The following is a 19,701-nucleotide window of genomic DNA, read 5'->3' on the forward strand; positions in this document are numbered from 1 at the left end:
TGCTCCTTCTCTTCCTAGTCATTACCCAATCTCGTCCAAAGCCATAATTAATCTCTTCCCCTGCCCTTTCCCGCCAGGCAGGCTGATTAAAAAACATCCCATTAAGGATGCCTTCGGCTGAGGTGTGCGGTGTTGGTGATTTTTCCTCTTGTACGTTAATAGTTGTGTACAGGACCCGTCAATAAGTCCCTTTGACCCGTCAATAATTCACCCGTACCTTTCCCAGTGTCATCTACTGCATCTGTTGCAGCCGGAGTGGTCTCCTCTACATCGGGGTGACAGGACACATTCTTGCGGAGCGTCTCTGGGACACCCACACCCACCCAACCCCACCATCCCGTGGCTGACCGTTTCAACTCCCTCTCCCACTCCATCAAGGACCTGCAGGCCCTGGGCCTCCTCCACTGTCAAACCTTTACCATCCAACGCCTGGAGGAGGAACGCCTCATATTCCGCCTCGGGACCCCGCAACCACACGGGATAGATGTGGATTTCAACCGTTGCCTCATTTCCTCTCCCCTCCACATTATCCCAGTCCCAAACCTCCAACTTGGCACCGCCCTTCAGACCCTCCAACACTGCCCCTCTCTAACCTATCACCTTCTCCCTCACCTTCATCCACCTACCGCTTTCCCAGCTACCTCCCCCCAACCCCATCCCCTCCCATTTCTCAGCCCCAACCCCAAGCCTCATTTCTTATGAAGAGCTTATAAGTCGATTCTCCTGCCCCTCGGACGCTGCCTGTCCTGCTGTGCTTTTCCAGCACCTCACTCAGGACTCCCTTTGACCCGTCAAGCCCGTGCTGCCGAAAACACATGACTTCCCACACAAGGCCCGCTTTCCCACATTAGGCCTCGAAAAATATTTCAAGTGGCTCTTCCAACTACTTTTTCAAGGTCTCCCACCTCTACTACCCTCCCATCCCAGATTCCCACCACCCTCTGACTGAGAGTAGCGTCCCCTCAAACCCCCTCTGAAAATCCTGCCCTTGTTATCGTTCTTTCAGGTCTGCAGATTTTACTAAAGCAGATTAAACGTTGCCACTGAGAATTTCTGAGCTGTAACGTTTCAGCTGTGGCTTGTGTTTGCCTCAGTGCGTTATTTGTGCAGGGAATCGCTGCCGTGTGAGACAGTTCTCATCGATTCTGCCAGGCCCGCAACCCTGCATTTTCCCGTGGCTAATCTCCCTAGCCTGCACACCTCTGGACAATTGAGCATAGCCATTCCCCCCCTGACCTGCGCATCTTTAGACTGTGGGAGGGAACCAGAGGAAACCCACACACAGACATGGGGAGAGCGTGCAAACTCTACACCGAAGGGTGGAATTGAACCCAGTTCCTGTCACTGTGTTAACTGCTGAGCCTATGAGTTTTTGAGTCTTAGACCATAAGACCATAAAACCATAAGACATAGGAGTGGAAGTAAGGCCGTTCGGCCCATCGAGTCCACTCCGCCATTCAATCATGGCTGATGGGCATTTCAACTCCACTTACCCGCATTCTCCCCGTAGCCCTTAATTCCACATCAAGAATTTATCAATCTCTGCCTTGAAGACATTTAGCGTCCCGGCCTCCACTGCACTCCATGGCAATGAATTCCACAGGCCCACCACTCTCTGGCTGAAGAAATGTCTCCGCATTTCTGTCCTGAATTTACCCCCTCTAATTCTAAGGCTGTGTCCACGGGTCTTGCCAAAGAGAGCAATGGGAGGTGGGGGAGAGGGGCGGGGTGCAGTGTCCTTGTGAATGCTTCGGGCTAACAGATAGATCCCTAGACAGATAGATCTCTTATTGACTGGGCCAGACCCCCCTCAAAATATTTGAAGAAGGTAGCCTAGACCCTAACCTTTTCTTATGGTAAAGGCAGTTGTGAAGTGGGTGCTGCAGGTGGGATGCAGCTGGTCAAACCCGCTCAGCTTTAAGCAAAACAGCATTTATTTAAACACTCCAGTTGGAACACAAACAAAACAAAACAGAATTCAAAATAATTTAACTATAACCAACCCGCTGCAGCAACTTAACAAAGGCATTGCTCCAATCCAGTAACATCCCATAAACACACCCCTCGACAAAAAGGTAAGTTCAAACACAGTTTCAAACAGGCAGGAGGGAGCAACATCCAGAGAGAGAGCTCAGAGCCAAGGTCAGTCAGGAATCAGTCACGGAAATTGCAACGTTCCTGCGCTGCAGCATCTTGGGACTGCTCCAGCTGAACTCCACTAGAAAGAGCCTGGACTGGGTGAACTGGCCTCTCCCCTGCCATGGCTAAATGAGGCTCTTCCCAGACCCCACGGCACCTCTGCCTTTACCACCTCTCTTAAGGGGAATTTTAAAAAAACCCCAGGAATAAAACGACCTCGTTAAAGTGACAGCACGGTCACATATCGATCGGTCAGTGTTACAGGGAAAATGCAGGAAAGTGAGCGGTTGGAACCTTCAATCGGTTCAGCCGTGATCCTACTGAATGTTGGAGCAGGCTTGAGGGGCCGAATGGCCTACTCTTGTCCTCGTATCTAATGGCAGGTTGGGAATGCTTCTGAAGCAGACACTTGAGTTTGGAAGTCACAAATATTTTCTTGTAAACTGTTGATCCAAGAGCACCACCTGCAATGATTCATTAAGCATCGCTTTATTTTCTGAGCTGGTAATTTCCGCTCAAAGGGTTATCTTCATATCCCTTTCGAGTCTACTCCACCTGTAGTGGATGGCACAGTGGTTAGCGCTGCTGCCTCCCAGCACCGCGGGTCCAGGTTCGATTCCAGCCTTGGACAGACGGCCTGTGTGGAGTTAGCACATTCTCCCAGTGTTGGCGTGGGTTTGCTCTGGTTTCCTCCCCCAGACCTAAGCATATGCTGGTTTGGAGAATTGGGCCCTTGCACCCAGAGATGAGTAGAATAGCTATGGGAAATGCAGGGTTATGGAAATGGGATGCACTTCGGAGGGTTAGTATTGACTCAAGGGGCCGAATGGCCTCTTTCCACACGGTAGAAAATCAGTGCTGCCTTTCCAGGGACAGTTTAATGTGTATGAGAGGAGGGAACAGATTGCAATTGTTACCAAGAAAAGCATTTTGTACACAAGCAATTAAGATCCTTCATGAGAAGATGAGAAGTGTAACAGCCCCCTGACATAGCAACACAGTAAGTATTACAAGGGAGTAAAGTCGGAAAATACTGGGAAGATGCAGCAGCTCCAACAGCATCTGGAGAAAGAGGATCAGATTTAACATTCACATCAAAGGTTATTGCTCCAGGTGTCAGTGTGTGTGAGAGAGACAGAGACTGTGTGTGTGTGTGTGTGAGTGCGTGTAAGAGTGCCTGTGTGTGTGTGTGTAAGACTGCCTCTGTGTGTGTGTGTAAGAGTGCCTGTGCCTGTGTATGTGTAAAAGTGCCTGTGTGTGTGTGAGTGCCTGTGCCTGTGTGTGTGTGTGTGTGTGTATAAGAGTACCTGTGCCTCTGTGTGTGTGTGTGTGTCTCTGTGTGTGTGTAAGAGTGCCTGTGTCTGTGTGTGTGTATGTGTGTGTGTGTGAGAGAGTGTCTGTGTGTGTATAAGAGTGTCTGTGTGTGTCTGTAAGAGTGCCTGTGTCTGTGTGTGTGTGAGTGTCTGTGTGTGTGTATAAGAGTGTCTGTGTGTGTGTGTGTAAGAGTGCCTGTGTCTGTGTGTATATGAGAGAGTGTGTGTGAGAGAGTGTGTGTGAAGCCCAGTATTGACACTGACAGTAATGGCGACAGCAGAAGTCCTGCTACACAGGATCTGGCCTCACGTAATTCTACCAGCTTTCCCTTTAGTGCATATCCTTCCCAATATCGCACGTTCTTGATATTGGTGCAACTTCTTCACAGTAATGCATCTCCGTCATATTATTGCATGTCCTGACTGTTACAGTCCATCTTTCACATTGAACAAGGCCTTGTGCACACTGACCAAAAGCAGCTCAGTTCTGAAGATGGTCCTTACACAGCTCCACTGATGTTGACCCAATGAATGGAAACCGTCTGTTACCTCGGGAACGTTGACCAGAAACCAACTCGGCCAGTGGCTGAGTGGGCAGGGGGGAGAGGGGAGCGGAATCGATGACCAGGTCAATATTTCAGTGACCAATTACAGAGACGACCGAGGATCCCCTTTTGCCCACCAGCATGCGTTTTCGGCGGAGGCAATTCGCAGGCCCGTCGCCCCGGCAACACAAGCGCCTCCACTGGAAGGTGTTGCTGGTGAATGAGTAGACCACGGGGTCCAGGCAGCTGTTGAGGCTGGTCAGCGCCATGGTAACCCGCCGGGCCGAGTAGGTGAACTGGATGAGGTGGCAGCTGGACAGCACCTGAATCCGCCTCAGGGTGTGCACCAACTGGATGAGGTGGTAGGGCACGAAGCAAATGAGGAAGACCACCAGCACCAGGAGTACCGTGCGGAGGGCCTTTCGCTTCACCGTGTGCACCGACTCCTTGCTGGCGGTGGGCTCCAGCAGCTTCTTGGCGATGAGGGGGTAGCAGACGATGATGACAGCCAGCGGGATGAAGAAGCCAACCACTGCCGCCGCGATGCTGATCCCGGAGATGTGCCCGCTCCAGGTGTCCATGGAGAAGTTCTCCAGGCACGCTGTGTTGCCGTTGGGGAACCGGCTGGTCAGCGGCCGCCCAATGGTCAGGTAGAGGAGGCTGGAGGCCAGCAGCAGCCAGATGAGGCAGCACGTGACCACGCTGTAGCGCGTTCTGCGCAGCCAAAGCGAGCGGATGGGGTGGACCACGGCGATGTAGCGGTCCACGCAGATGCAGGTGAGGAAGAGAGTGCTGCCGTACATGTTGGCGAAGAAGAGGGAACCGGTGATCTTGCACACCGCCTCGCCAAAGATCCAGTCATTCTCCAGGGCGTGGTAGACGATTTTGAAGGGGAGCAGAATGGTGAAGATGAGGTCGATCACGGCCAGGTTGATCATGAAGATGTCAGAGGGCGTGAACTCCCCCTTCTTCCTGAAGAGGTACCAGAGGACGCATAGATTGGAGACGGTGCCAAAGACAAACACCAGGCTGTACACCACGGGAAACAGGACATACTGGAAGTCAGCGCTGACCTGGCAGGGGTTTGTGTTGTTGGTGAGGTTGGCACTGCCTGTGGAATTGATACCCATTGGAGACGATGTGTGTGACGCCCATCCCAGGGACCAGTCAGCTGTCAGCACTCTGGAATCACCCATGCTTCATTGAATCTGAAATTGTAAGAGTATTCAGCACAGGCTGCTCAGACAGTACGGCTTTGCATTTGACTCTGCGGGCTCACAGATTTCCCACAGTGAGGCCATTCGGCCCATTGAGTCTGGACGGACCCTCTGAAGAGCATTCCACCCAGTTTCCGCACCTGTTCCCGTAACCTCAACCTATTGGCCTGAACGCTCATATCGCACTCTCTATTTTGCACCGTTTATCTTACAGTATTGTCTCTCGGTTGGAGTTCAATGAATCCCTTCCCAAAAAGTTCCTGGGAAATAACAATGCCTATCATTTGGACTTGCTGCACCTTTGGATCTGATGAGTGAGCAGACAAATTCAAATGCAGCACACTTTACCCAGAGTCTCATATTAATCTAGGACTAGAGGGCATAGGTTTAGGGTGAGAGGGGAAAGATTTAAAAGAGACCTAAGGGTCAACATGTTTCACACAGAGGGTGGTATGTGTATGGAATGAGCTGCCAGAGGAAGTGGTGGAGGCTGGTACAATTACAGCATTTAAAAGGCATCTGGATGGGCATATGAATAGGAAGGGTTTGGAGGGTTATAGACCAAGTGCTGGCAAGTCGGATTAAATTGGGTTGGGATATCTGGTTGGCATGGACGGATTGGACTGAAAGGTATGTTTCCGTGCTGTATATCTCTGTAACTCTATGATTTGCTCCTTCAAGATGCTCGAGTGAATTCATAGAATCTCTATAGCGTGGAAACAGGCCATTTGGCCCAACAAGTCCACACCGGCCCTCCAAAGAGTAACCCAGCCTGATCCATCCCTGGGGCTCGATATTTCCCATGGCTAATGCACCCAACCTACACATCTGTGAACACTATGGGTAACTGAGTGTGGCCAATCCACCCTAACCTGAACATCTTTGGAATGGGTCAATGGGAAATATGTTCGAAGATGTTAGAGACTTAAACCTGGATTTTCTGGTTCAGAGGTGTACCGCAATAGTACCCTTGGGGTCAATGAGAGATTTGGGGATTGTAGGATAAGAAAAGTACTGAAGTATTTCCTATGTTTATACAATTCCATTAGCCATATGACTAGCCATAATGGAAGAGGAAAATAGCCTTTGACATGACTCCTCCCGATTAATCCACTCACCACCCTATCAGAAGGATGAGATTGCACTGGGGGAGAGTGTGGGGGAGATTTACCAGGGTGTTGCCTGGGATGGAACATCTCAGTTGTGAAGAGGAGATTTTGGATTGGTTTTCCCCAAGTGCAGAAGACACTGAAGGAGGATCTGATCTGAGTATCCAAAATCATCGGAGGCATGGAGAGAGCCAATCCTGAGAGCCGTCCGCCCTCCACCACCCTGGCAGATCCGTCGAAGACCAGAGGGCGCGCGTTCAAGGTGAGAGCCAAGCGGTGAAGAGGAAAGTTGGGAAGTTCTTTTCCTGCAAAGAGAATGTGTGGCCTGAAAGGATGGTGGAAAATCGAGGGTTGGAGGTACAGGGGAGTCACCAGTAACCAATGTATACGTGATCCCAGGAATTCTCAGCACCATAGAATAAGTGGATGCTGAGAGTCCATGAATCACCTCAACCAGTGATAAACAGGCAAATTGGGGTGGCACAGTGGCTCAGTGGTTAGCACTGCTGCCTCGCAGCACCTGGGACCCAGGTTCGATTCCAGCCCTCAGGCGACTGGCTGTGTGGAGCTTCCAAATTCCCCCTGTGTCTGCGTGGGTTTGCTCCCACACTCCACACATGTGCACGTTGGGGTGCATTGGCGATGGGGAATTAATGTGACTCTGACATTGTCAACCTTCTGCTTAAAGTTCCTCATTAGCGAAAAGTGGGGCGCTAGAAAAGCACAGCAGGTCAGGCAGCGTCTGGGAGACGTGGAGAGTCACCACTTTGGGCATATGGGGAACATGGGAGGGGGGGGGGTGGGCTGGGGGCAAGGTACTGAGAGTGCGATAGATGGATGCAGATAGGAGGTGATTGTGATTGGGTGGAGAGGATAGGTAGCACAGGTCAACAGGCAGTGCCGAATTGGAAGGTTGGATCTGGGATAAGGTGGGGGGATGCCAGGTGGTTGGAAGATCCCAAGGCAGAAGCTGAAGCATTCTTCCGTCAGGTGGCTTGGATTTGGCGGTGGAGGAGGCCCAGGACTTGGTGGATTGGGAAGGGGAGTTGAATTTTCCATTGCCTCACCCTTCCATGTCTTTATAATCTCATCCAGTTCATCAAATTAGATTTAGCTTCCCTACAGTGTGGAAGCAGGCCCTTCGGCCCAACAAGCTCATTCCGACCCATTTCCCTCTGACTAATGCACCTAACACGGCCAATTCACCTGGCCTGCATATCTTTGGACTGTGGGAGGAAACCGGAGCACCCGGAGGAAACCCACACAGACATGGGGAGGACGTGCAAACTCCACACAGACAGTCGCCCAAGACTGGAACTGAACCCCGGTCCCTGGTGCTGTGAGGCAACAGTGCTAACCACTGAGCCACTGCTGGGTGGATTGGCCACGCGAAATTGCCATGTAGTGTCCCCCGATGTGAAGGTTAGGTGGATTAGCCATGGGATGGGTGGGGGCGTTCTGGGTGGCATACCCTTCAGAGGGTCAGTCTGCGCTGAATGGCCTGCTTCCACACTGGGATTCTATCAATCTATGAAATAGTCAACCCTGATTGGACGGGGCACTCTGATGTGACCATTCTGAGGCGGGACATAAACCCCAGCCTGAGTTAACAATTTTTAGGCCTTTACCAAATGACCGAGTCTGTGTCCCAAAACAACGTGCGACGTCTCTCCTGGAGATGCTTCAGAATAGAGACAACACAGAGGACAACAGGAAGTGAAAAGATGGCAGTGAGGAAAGAGCTTCAAATCTAAGGAGGATGTGCAGGCCCGAGGGGCAGCTCTTGAAGCCTGTGACTGACAGAGACTAGGCAGCACATGGGGATACCTCCGTCCACATGATGTGTTGAGATTCTAATGGCTTTAAGGGAAGGACGTTCGGGATTTGCAAACGTACCTTTCCGGGGTCAAACGTTCGCAGGTTCCGCTGTGAATGTAAGGCAGGAAGCAGAACGCGCCGAAGACCAAACCTACCCTGAGCAACACGGGCGGGCGACACGGTGGCACAGTGGTCAGCACTGTTGCCTCACAGCGCAAGAGACCTGGGTTCAATTCCCGCCTCAGGCGACTGACTGTGTGGAGTTTGCACGTTCTCCCCGTGTCTGTGTGGGTTTCCTCCGGGTGCTCCGGTTTCATCCCACAGTCCAAAGATGTGCAGGTCAGGTGAATTGGCCATGCTAAATTGCCTGTGGTGTTAGGTAAGGGGTAAATGCAGGGTTATGGGTGGGTTACGCTTCGGCGGGTCGGTGTGGACTTGTTGGGCCGAAGGGCCTGTTTCCACACTGTGTAGTCTAATCTAATCTAAAACCACGGGCTGCCGTCTCGTTCAAGCGTGCCTTGTGTTCTGAAACAAGCTGGCGGGCCCTCTTATTTAACCCCCATTCGCGGGACTGCGGGCTCTCACTGGTCTGGCCAACATTTAGTCGCCCAAGTTACGAGCGATCCACCCGCTCAAGCACATCGCTGCAGGAGAGGCCATGCCCCCTCTGGAGAAAGGATCGAGAGTGAGAAGGAGGTGGGGGGGGAGGGTGTGGGAGCATCGATTTAAGGCAGCGTGTGAGTCACTCGTCCAAGGTTCAGTGAGACATTCCTGAGGAAGGGCTGATGCTCAAAACGTCGACTTTTCGGATGCTGCCTGACCTGCTGTGCGACTCGGGTGCCCCCACGCTTTTAGACTTTACTGAGCAGGGTGCAAAACCTGTTTAACCTTTGGTCATAAGACTATCTGTCCATGTCATGGACTCGCCTTCTCCAATCGAAATGACATCTTTCCTTTAACAAATGATCAAGTTGCTCACACTACTCCAGACGTGGTCTCACTGGCACCTTGTACAGTCCCAGTCTGATTTCCCCTCTCATTTCATACCAACCCCTTGAAATAAGAGCTGCTATGTTCTTATCAGTGTTTAATCTACATTTCCCTCTGTCGAAACAGTCTGATCTGCTCCGTACTCCGAGCAGTTTTTAAAAAAAAATTATTTGACGAGGTTCGTGTTGAGGGTTAACACTACCTCCCAACTCTCCTCCAAAATCGAAGCAGGAACCAGGGAGGTGAAAGCAATGGGTTTGGAACATGGGGGCAGTTTGGGAACCTTAGTTCACACCAGGACAAAATAAAGGCGCACATTTCCCCCCACAGTCCAAAGATGTACAGGTCAGGTGAATTGGCCGTGCTCAATTCAGCACGATGGCTCAGTGGTTAGCACTGCTGCCTCCCAGCACCAGGGTCCTGGGTTCGAGTCCAACCTCGGAGCAACTGTCTGTGTGGAGTTTACACAATCTCCCTGTGTCTGCGTGGGTTTCCCCCCACAGTCCAAAGATGTGCAGGTTCAGGTGGATTGGCCATGCTATATTGCCCATAATGTTAGGTGCATTAGTCTAGAGGGAAATGGGTCTGGGTGGGTTAATTTTTGTTGGGCCGAAGGGCCTGTTTCTACACTGTAGGGAATCTAATCTAATCTGTAATCAACCGAGCAAGAGTCATGCTCTCGAGACATTCTGAAGTATTGCTTCAGAAAGAGCTTTGAAGTTTCGAACTGCAGGAGCCAATTCCCCTCAGCGCAGTTCTCACCGTGAGCAATGTGTCATTTCAGTTTGAGTGATTATTGACAGTAAAACACAGAAATACTCACTGAGTCCTCAGTCTCACCTCTCAGTGGGGCTGCAATGACTGTGGGATCTCTGAAGTTGTTGCCTGTTTGTCTCTCAGCCAAACATTATTACCTACAATCTCGGTTGTAACTTGTCTATTTCCATGGCTTTCCATGCACTAGTCCCTCCTCTCTACTCCAGTACTTCCTCCCACAGTTTCAGGGAACACCCATTATTTTTACATCTGCTCCTCCCCGCTTTATCCCTTATTTTCTGGGGTTTTGTTCTCTGTTCAATTGTAGCGACTGTGTTGACCACTATTCACAGAAGGGTCCGTGTGCCTTCTCGCTGTGGAAGTGCTGGATTGCAAGTAGTTAGCCCAGAGCATTGAGTGTGGGTTCTGAACTGATCAAGCTCCCGGACTGTAGCAAGCAGGGGGTAGGGATAAAACAGTTGGGTCAGTCTGAGGTATTGGTCTCCAACTGTTAATTGATCCAGTCATCAACTCTAATCAGCTCTTAGAGTCATCCAACACGGAAACAGACCCTTTGGTCCCAACCAGTCCATGCTGACTGTCATCCCAAAATAAACTAGTTCCTGGTCCATATCCCTCCAAACCTTTCCTGCTCATCCAAATGTAACTATACCCCCATCCTGCACTACCTCAGGGAGTTCATTCCACACGCAAATCATCCTCTGCGTAAAAAATACTTCCCTTCATGCTTTTTAAAAATCTCTCTGCTCTGACTTTAAAAAGTAACCCCCTAGCCTTGAAATCCCATATCCTAGGGAATAGATAACTACCATTAACCTTAACTATACCTCCCATTATCTGTAAGGTCGCCTGTCAATCTCCTACGCTTCCAATGAAAGAAAGTGCCTCAGTCAACCCAGCCAGCCTCTTCTTGTAACACAAGCCCTCCAGTCCCAGCACCATCTCCTCTCTCTAACAGTCTGGCTGTGCACTGTTGTGGTCAAATACATGATATTGTTCAGGAAGGTGTACCCAACAGCCTTCATTTTGTCAGGTTCTCTATGCAGGGGAGCACACTAAGCATACGATGAAGGGGTAGCAATAAACCACTTCCACCATTTAATGCAAACATGGCTGGCCTATCTCAGCGCCATTTTCTTGCCTTCAAATCTCATCCACCCTCTTGACTCCCTTATCTCTTGAAAATCCATCTACCCCACCCGAAACTTTAACTCTGATTTCTCTCCGCCGATGCTGCCCGACCTGCTGAGCTTTTCTGGCGATTTCTGTCTCCGTTTCTGATTGACAGCGTCTGCAGCACTTTCTGTTCGTTTTATTCAAAGAAAGTTGACCTATCTATCGAGGGCAGCACGGTGGCACAGTGGTTAGCACTGCTGTTGCGCAGCACCAGGGACTTGGGTTCAATTCCTGTCTTGGGCGACAGTCCGTGTGGAGTTTGCACATTCTCCCCGTGTCTGCGTGGGTTTCCTCCGGGTGCTCCAGTTTCCTCCCACAGTCCAAGGATGTGCAGGTTAGGGTGAATTGGTGATGCTAAGTTGCCCATTGGTCAATGTTAAATATGTAGGAGAATGGGTCTGGGTGGGTTACTCTATGAAGGGTCAGTATGGACTTGTTGGGCCGAAGGGCCTGTTTCCACGCTATAGGGATTCTACGTTCTATCTCAGCCTTGACTAAATGTAATGACCCAGCCTCCACTACATTCTAGGGGAGAGGATTCCACACATGGGAGATTGTGTACTGTTCTGGTCACCACGCTACCGGAAGCACGTGGATGCTTCGGAGAGGGTACAGAAAAGGTTTACCAGAATGTTGCCTGGCATGGGGGCAGTTTGGGGATGAAGAAAGGTTGGCCAGATTAGGTTTGTTATCGCTGGAACACAGGAAGTTGAGGGGTCGACCTGGTAGAATTTTATAAAGTTGTGAATGGCGTGGGTAAGTGTGGAAAGTATGAGGCTTTTTTTTCCCAGGCTGGAGGGGTCAGTTACTTGGAGACACAGATTCAAGGTGTCGGGGGAGGGGAGGGGAGGGGGAGTTTAAAAGAGATGTACGAGACAGGTTTCTCACACAAAGCGGGGTGAGTGGCTGGAACATGCTGCCAGAGATGTAGAGGGAGCTGACACAACAGCAGCGTTCACCTGGACAAATACAGGAATAGGAAGGGAATAGAGGGATAAGGGTCCTGTCAGTGAAGACAGTTTTAGTATGGAAGAGTTAAATGTGTTCGGCGCAGGCCTGGAGGGGCTGAAGGGCCTGATCCTGTTCTTTGTTTTTTTGAGATCCTTTAACAGAAAAAAAATATCCTCACCTTTGACTCAAAATGGAGACCACGTTCCCTCAGTTGATCTCCCGTCACAAGAGGATAAATCCACTTGGTTACCGTGGTGTCCCGGCCTCCTCAGTGCGCCGCTAGTTTGAACGTTCTTTCTCCCTCCAGCCCTGCTTCTCTGTCTCTGATTCTGGCCAAGCGTACCCTGCCCATGAATGTTAACTCCCTTTGTGCAAATGTCATCTGATCTGCTGGTGTGAGGTTTTGCTTTCGATGGCCGGCTGGGAGGATTTCGCTTCTGAGCACTCTGTGCACGTAGGCCGCAATGGGCCTCTAACCCCCCAAAACCACTCGGTTTTGCATTAAGTTTCCACTAAGTGTGAGCAGGTTCTCCAACAAGTGGCAGTGAATAGATCTGAGGGGAATTCTCTGAACATGCGGCGACAAACAATGAACTTTGATGTACAGTCATGACTAATTCTATTGTCCAGCTGTCAATTGTGAAATGCTTGTTGATTCAAGTTGCTGCAGAGTTTATAATTAGATTGCTAATGAGGCAACCAAAGATATATAAAGTCAGAATGAAATGACAATCCCCTTCCTGTTTTCAGGATGGTTTAAATGTCTTGACTGCCTCAACAAGTTCTCCAAACAGGCATCCAGACACTGACGAAACAATTTCTTGTCCCCTGACATGTGTTATTAGAACTGAGAGCTGCTTTTACTCATGGCTAATGTTGCTGTCCCAATGTTATCTTTTGGCACCAGATGAATGACATCTGGTTTCTCCGTCATCAGCCTTTTCTCTCTGTCTGACATTTATATTTTCCCTGTAGGATGGAATCCCAACAGCATGGGAACAGGCCATTCAGCCCATTGTCTCCACATGGACCCCCACCCCTGGGATGTCAGGGTGACCTTGGAGTGGTTTATCAAATCATGAGGGGCATGGATAGGATAAATATCCAAGGTCTTTCCCCCCCCCCCCCCGAGGTGGGGGAGTCCAGAACTAGGGGGCATACGTTTAGGGTGAGAGGGGAAAGATATAAAAGAGACCTAAGGGGCAATGCAGAGGGTGATACGTGTATGGAACGAGCTGCCAGAGGAAGTGGTGGAGGCTGGTACAATTACAACATGTAAAAGGCATCTGGATGGGTATATGAATAGGAAGGGTGTGGAGGGATATGGGCCAAGAGCTGACAAATGGGACTAGATTAATTTAGGATACTTGGTTGACATGGACGAATCAGAGATGGCTCACCAGATTCGAAACATTAACACTGATTTCTCTTCACAAATGCTGCCAGACCTGCTGAGCTTTTCCAGCAACATCTGTTTCTGTGTTTTTTTTAAACAAAACAAAATCAGTCTCCTCTTCCCTTGAGAGAGCAGAGTCCTTCCCTTCACTCCACACTGAATCAGCTCCTGAAAAATGTTTTGCTGGAAAAGCGCAGCAGGTCAGGCAGCATCCAAGGAGCAGGAGAATCGACGTTTCGGGCATAAGCCCTTCTTCAGGAATGAGGAGGGTGTGCCAAGCAGGCTAAGATAAAAGGTAGGGAGGAGGGACTTGGGGGAGGCGCGTTGGGAATGCAATAGGTGGAAGGAGGTTAAGGTGAGGGTGATAGGCCGGGGAGGGGGTGGGGGCGGAGAGGTCGGGAAGAAGATTGCAGGTCAAGAAGGCGGTGCTGAGTCCGAGGGTTGGGACTGAGATTAGGTGGGGGGAGGGGAAATGAGGAAGCTGGAGAAATCTGAGTTCATCCCTTGTGGTTGGAGGGTTCCTAGGTGGAAGATGAGGCGCTCTTCCTCCAGGCGTCGTGTTGCCATGGTCTGGCGATGGAGGAGTGGAGTGGGAGGGGGAGTTGAAGTGTTGAGCCACGGGGTGGTTGGGTTGGTTGGTGCGGGTGTCCCAGAGGTGTTCTCTGAAATGTTCCACAAGTAAGCGGCCTGTCTCGCCAATGTGGAGGAGGCCACATCGGGTGCAGCGGTTGCAATAGATGATTTGTGTGGAGGTGCAGGTGAATTTGTTATGGATATGGAAGGATCCCTTGGGGCCTTGGAGGGAAGTAAGGGGGGAGCTGTGTGCATTTCTTGCGGTTGCAGGGGAAGGTGCCGGGAGTGGAGGTTGGGTTGGTGGGGGGTGTGGACCTGACGAGGGAGTCGCGGAGGGAGTGGTCTTTTCGGAACGCTGGGAGGGGAAGGGAATATATCCTTGGTGGTGGGGTCTGTTTAGAGGTGGCGGAAATGACGAAGGATGATATGATATATCTGGAGGTTGGTGGGGTGGTAGGTGAGGACCAGTGGGGTTCTGTCCTGGTGGCGATTGGAGGGGCGGGGTTCAAGGGCGGAGGAGCAGGAAGTGGAGGAGATGTGGTGGAGAGCATCGTCAACCACGTCTGAGGGGAAATTGGGGTTTTTGAAGAAGGAGGCCACCTGGGTTGTTTGGTATTGGAATTATTGTGGTTCTGTTCGCCGAGCTGGCAATTTGTGTTGCAGATGTTTCGTCCCCTGTCTAGGTGACGTCCTCAGTGCTTGGGAGCCTCCTGTGAAGCGCTTCTGTGATGTTTCCTCCGGCATTTATACTGGTTTGTCTCTGCCGCTTCCGGTTGTCAGTTCCAGCTGTCCACTGTAGTGGCCGGTATATTGGGTCCAGGTCGATGTGTTTGTTGATAGAATCTGTGGATGAGTGCCATGCCTCTAGGAATTCCCTGGCTGTTCTCTGTTTGGCTTGTCCTATAATGGTAGCGTTGTCCCAGTTGAATTCATGTTGCTTGTCATCTGCGTGTGGATACTAAGGATAGCTGGTCGTGTCGTTTCGTGGCTAGTTGGTGTTCATGGATGCAGATCGTTAACTGTCTTCCTGTTTGTCCTATGTAGTGTTTTGTGCCGTCCTTGCATGGGATTTTGTACACTACATTAGTTTTGCTCATGCTGGGTATTGGGTCCTTCGTTCTGGTGAGTTGTTGTCTGAGAGTGGCTGTTGGTTTGTGTGCTGTTATGAGTCCTAGTGGTCACAGTAGTCTGGCTGTCAGTTCAGAAATGCTCCTGATGTATGGTAGTGTGGCTAGTCCTTTGGGTTGCGGCATGTCCTCGTTCCGTTGTCTTTCCCCTTAGGCATCTGTTGATGAAATTGCGTGGGTATCCGTTTTTGGCGAATACATTGTATAGATGTTCCTCTTCTTCTTTTTGCAGTTCTGGTGAACTGTAGTGTGTTGTGGCCCTTTTGAACAGTGTCTTGATGCAACTTTGTTTGTGTGTGTTGGGGTGGTTGCTTTTGTAGTTCAGGACTTGGTCTGTGTGTGTGGCTTTCCTGTATCCCTTTGTGGTGAATTCTCCGTTCGGTGTTTTCTGTACCATCACGTCTAGGAATGGGAGTTGGTTGTCCTTTTCTTCCTCTCTCGTGAATCGGATTCCTGTGAGTGTGACGTTGATGATCTGGTGTGTGTTCTCTATTTCTGTGTTTTTAATGATTACAAAGGTGTCATGCACATATCTGACCCAGCGTTTGGGTTGAATTTGCGGTAAGACTGTTTGTTCTAACCTTTGCATTACTGCTTCTGCTATGAGTCCAGAGATCAGTGAGCCCATGGGTGTTCCGTTGATTTGTTTGTATATTTGGTTGTTGAATGTGAAGTGTGTTGTGAGGCACAAGTCCAGTAGTTTGAGTATGCCGTCTTTGTTGATAGGTTCAACGTCCGGTTGTCTGTTCTGTATGTCCAGCAGGTTGGCGATTGTTTCTCTGGCTAGGGTTTTGTCGATAGAGGTGAACAGTGCAATTACATCGAATGAGCCCATAGTTTCTTCCTTGTCTATGTGTATATTTCTGATGATGTCCAAGAATTCCTGTGTCGATTGTATAGATTGTCTGGATCCGCTGATCAGGTGTTTCGGTTTCTGCTGTAATTCTTTGGCTAGTTTGTGTGATGGTGTCCCTGGTAGTGATACTATGGGTCTGAGTGGGATGGCTGGTTTGTGCACTTTGGGTAGTCCATAGAATCTGGGGGTGTTGTTGCTTTCAGGTTTCATTCTCTGTAGGTCAGACCTGGTTATCTCAGTCAGGCTCACTGCCTTTATTCCTGATGAAGGGCTTTTGCCCGAAACGTCGATTTCGCTGCTCGTTGGATGCTGCCTGAACTGCTGTGCTCTTCCAGCACCACTAATCCAGTATTTGGTTTTCAGCATCTGCAGTCATTGCTTTTACCTCAGTGTGTTGTTTATCCTATTGGTGAGCTGTGGGGTGGGGTCATACTCCCTCTTTTGGTAGGTGTTGGTATCTGCAAGTAGTTGTTGCGCTTTTTGGATGTAGTCTGCTTTGTCCAGGATGACCGTCATTCTGCCTTTGTCTGCTGGTAGTATGATTATGCTCTTATCGTTTCTTAGTGATTTTAGTGCTTCCCTCTCCTTGGCGTTGAGGTTATGTGTCTTTTCCTTGTTATCAGGGGGACGATACTTTGTCTCACTGTTTGTTGTGTCTCTTCTGTCAGTCCAAATGTTCCTGAGTGTGCATTCTAGTGCTGCTAGGAAGTCTGCTGTCTTGGTGTCCCTGTGGTTGTAGTTGAGTCCCTTGGCCAGTATGGTTCTTTCCGTGTCTGTGAGCTGTCTGTGGGAGAGGTTTCTAACCCCGGTGTGTATTGTGGTGTCCTCTCTATTGTGTGTTAATTTGGCCATTTTTTCTTTTAGTGCCGTTTTTTTGCGGTGTGTGGTCCTGTTCTGTCCTATGGTGACGGCCTGTTCTATGGTCTGGGTCCATTCCTGATTGGTGGTTTTTGAAATTAACGATTTTTGGGTGCAATTTCTTGTCTGTATTTGTGAAGTCTGTTGTGAGCGTGTGTAATCATTACCTGGATCATCCTGAATCCGTTCTGCCTGGCAGTGTCCCTGGCTTGTGGATTGTTGACTGGTGGTCTGTATCTGACACATGGTGGAAGGATTCGATTCTTTCGGCATTCATGCAGGAACCGGAGTTGTTCGTATGTGGTGCTTAGGCGGTTGGCACAGGATTCCCATTTCCTGGCTTGTCTTAGCATCTCTCGCCCGTAGGTGTTCAAAGTTTGGGAGAAGATTTGTAGCTCGTGTGCTCGTTGTTGTGGTTGTGTTCGCCGAGCTGGGAATTTGTGTTGCAGACGTTTCGTCCCCGGTCTAGGTGACATCCTCAGTGCTTGGGAGCCTCCTGTGAAGCGCTTCTGCGATCTTTCCTCCGCTATTTATAGTAGCCTGTCTCTGCCGCTTCCGGTTGTCAGTTCCAGTTGTCCACTGCAGTGGCCGGTATATTGGGTCCAGGTTGATGTGTTTGTTGATAGAATCTGTGGATGAGTGCCATGCCTCTAGGAATTCCCTGGCTGTTCTCTGTTTGGCTTGTCCTATAATGGTAGCGTTGTCCCAGTCGAATTCATGTTGCTTGTCATCTGCGTGTGTGGATACGAAGGATAGCTGGTCGCATCGTTTCGTAGCTAGTTGGTGTTCATGTATACGGATCATTAGCTGTCTTCCTGTTTGTCCTATGTAGTGTTTTGTGCAGTCCTTGCATGGTATTTTGTACACTACATTAGTTTTGCTCATGCTGGGTATCGGGTCCTTCGTTCTGGTGAGTTGTTGTCTGAGCGTGGCTGTTGGTTTGTGTGCAGCTATGAGTCCTAGTGGTCGCAGTAGTCTGGCTGTCAGTTCGGAAATGCTCCTGATCTTTGGTAGTGTGGCTACTCCTTTGGGTTGCTGCATGTCCTCGTTCCGATGTCTTTCCCTTAGGCATCTGTTGATAAAAATGTGCGGGTATCCGTTTTTGGTGAACACAAACCAACAGCCACTCTCAGACAACAACTCACCAGGATGAAGGACCCAATACCCAGCATGAGCAAAACTAATGTAGTGTACAAAATCCCATGCAAGGACTGCACAAAACACTACATAGGACAAACAGGAAGACAGCTAATGATCAGCATCCATGAACACCAACTAGCCACGAAACAACATGACCAGCTATCCTTAGTAGCCACACACTCAGATGACAAGCAACATGAATTCGACTGGGACAACACTACTATTATAGAACAAGCCAAACAGAGAACAGCCATGGAATTCCCAGAGGCATGGCACTCATCCACAGATTCAATCAATAAGCACATGGACCTGGACCCAATATACTGGCCACTGCAACAGACAGCTGGAACTGACAACCAGAAGCGGCAGAGACAGGCTACTATAAATGCCGGAGGAAACAGCACAGAAGCGCTTCACAGGAGGCTCCCAAGCACTGAGGATGTCACCTAGACAGGGGATGAAACGTATGCAAGACAAATTCCCAGCTCGGCGAACAGAACCACAACAACTAGCACCCGAGCTACAAATCTTCTCCCAAACTTTGATATTGGAATTGGTCCTCCTGGGAGCAGATGCAGTGGAGGCGAAGGAATTGGGAATATGGGATGGCATTTTTACAGGGGGCAGGGTGGGGGGAGGTGTAATCTAGGTAGCTGTGGGATTCGGTCGGTATATAGTAAATGTCCGTGTTGAGTCGGTCGCCCGAGATAGAAATGGAGAGGTCTAGGAAGGGGAGGGAGGGGTCTGAGACGGTCCAGGTAAATTTGAGGTCGGGGTGGAAGGTGTTAGTAAATTGGATGAACTGTTCAACCTCCTCGTGGGAGCACGAGGCAGCACCGATACACTCATCGATGTAGCGGAGGAAAAGGTGGGACGATGAGGTTGGAGGCGGTGGATGGGACCATCCCTAACCTCATCACCTCAGGGGATCGCCCACCTACCGCCTCCAACCTCATCGTCCCACAACCCCGCACCGCCCGTTTCCACCTCCTGCCCAAAATCCACCAACCCGACTGCCCCGGCCGACCCATTGTCTCAGCCTGCTCCTGCCCCTGGGACCCTGGTGCTGTGAAGCAGCAGTGCTAACTGCTGAGCCATTGTGCTGCCCCATGGTTACAGACTGTCATTCTGAAGATGTCTCCTTTTCCCAAGTCCCTGTCTCCCGTCAGTTATACAACCCTTTAATCCCTCCTCTCGGTTAGCTACCCTTCTGTGCTTCAGTCCATATCTAACGCAGTGAAGATACTTCACAGGGACTTGGTGATACGCTGAATAGTATTGAGGAATTTTAGAAGCCAAGAAAGAAAACAGAAGACACTGTCATAAGAATTAGACAATGCTGCAAATACTCAGCAACGTCTGTGGAGAGACAAGCACAGTTACCAGCAACAGACAAAGAACAAAGAACAAAAAAATATTTACAGCCCAGCAACAGACCCTTCAGCCCTCCAAGCCTGAGCCGATCCAAATCCACTGTCGAAACCTATCACCCGATTCCTAAGCATCTGTATCCCTCTGCTCCCCACCTACTCACGCATCTGTCCAGCTGTATCTTAAATGAATCTGCCGAGTCTGCCTCTATGCCTCTGCTGGCAACGCGTTCCAGACACCCACCACCCTCTGTGTGAAGTACTTGCCATGTGTATCCCCCTTAAACTTTCCACCTCTCACCTTGAAATCATGACCTCTCGTTATTAAAACCTTCACCCTGGGAAA

General features: G+C 50.0%; 1 protein-coding gene across 3 annotated transcripts; it reads right to left on the minus strand.

Moving 5' to 3' along the window:
- Nucleotides 1-1,950: 1,950 nt before the first annotated feature.
- On the minus strand, nucleotides 1,951-12,605 carry LOC140492582 (lysophosphatidic acid receptor 6-like). Of its 3 annotated transcripts, none has more exons than XM_072591563.1 (2): nucleotides 12,214-12,605; nucleotides 1,951-5,205 (listed from the first exon to the last, which is right to left on the minus strand). In XM_072591563.1, exon 2 carries the CDS (start codon nucleotides 5,191-5,193, stop codon nucleotides 4,090-4,092), a length of 1,104 nt encoding a protein of 367 aa, XP_072447664.1. In that variant the 5' UTR covers nucleotides 5,194-5,205; nucleotides 12,214-12,605; the 3' UTR covers nucleotides 1,951-4,089. The 3 variants fall into 3 exon arrangements, with proteins under 3 accessions (XP_072447664.1, XP_072447663.1, XP_072447662.1); XM_072591562.1 differs by lacking the exon at nucleotides 12,214-12,605 and adding an exon at nucleotides 9,972-10,047; XM_072591561.1 differs by lacking the exon at nucleotides 12,214-12,605 and adding an exon at nucleotides 9,955-10,047.
- Nucleotides 12,606-19,701: the final 7,096 nt, after the last annotated feature.

Source organism: Chiloscyllium punctatum, chromosome 21 (assembly GCF_047496795.1).
Source record: "Chiloscyllium punctatum isolate Juve2018m chromosome 21, sChiPun1.3, whole genome shotgun sequence".
NCBI classification, from domain to species: Eukaryota; Metazoa; Chordata; class Chondrichthyes; order Orectolobiformes; family Hemiscylliidae; genus Chiloscyllium; species Chiloscyllium punctatum.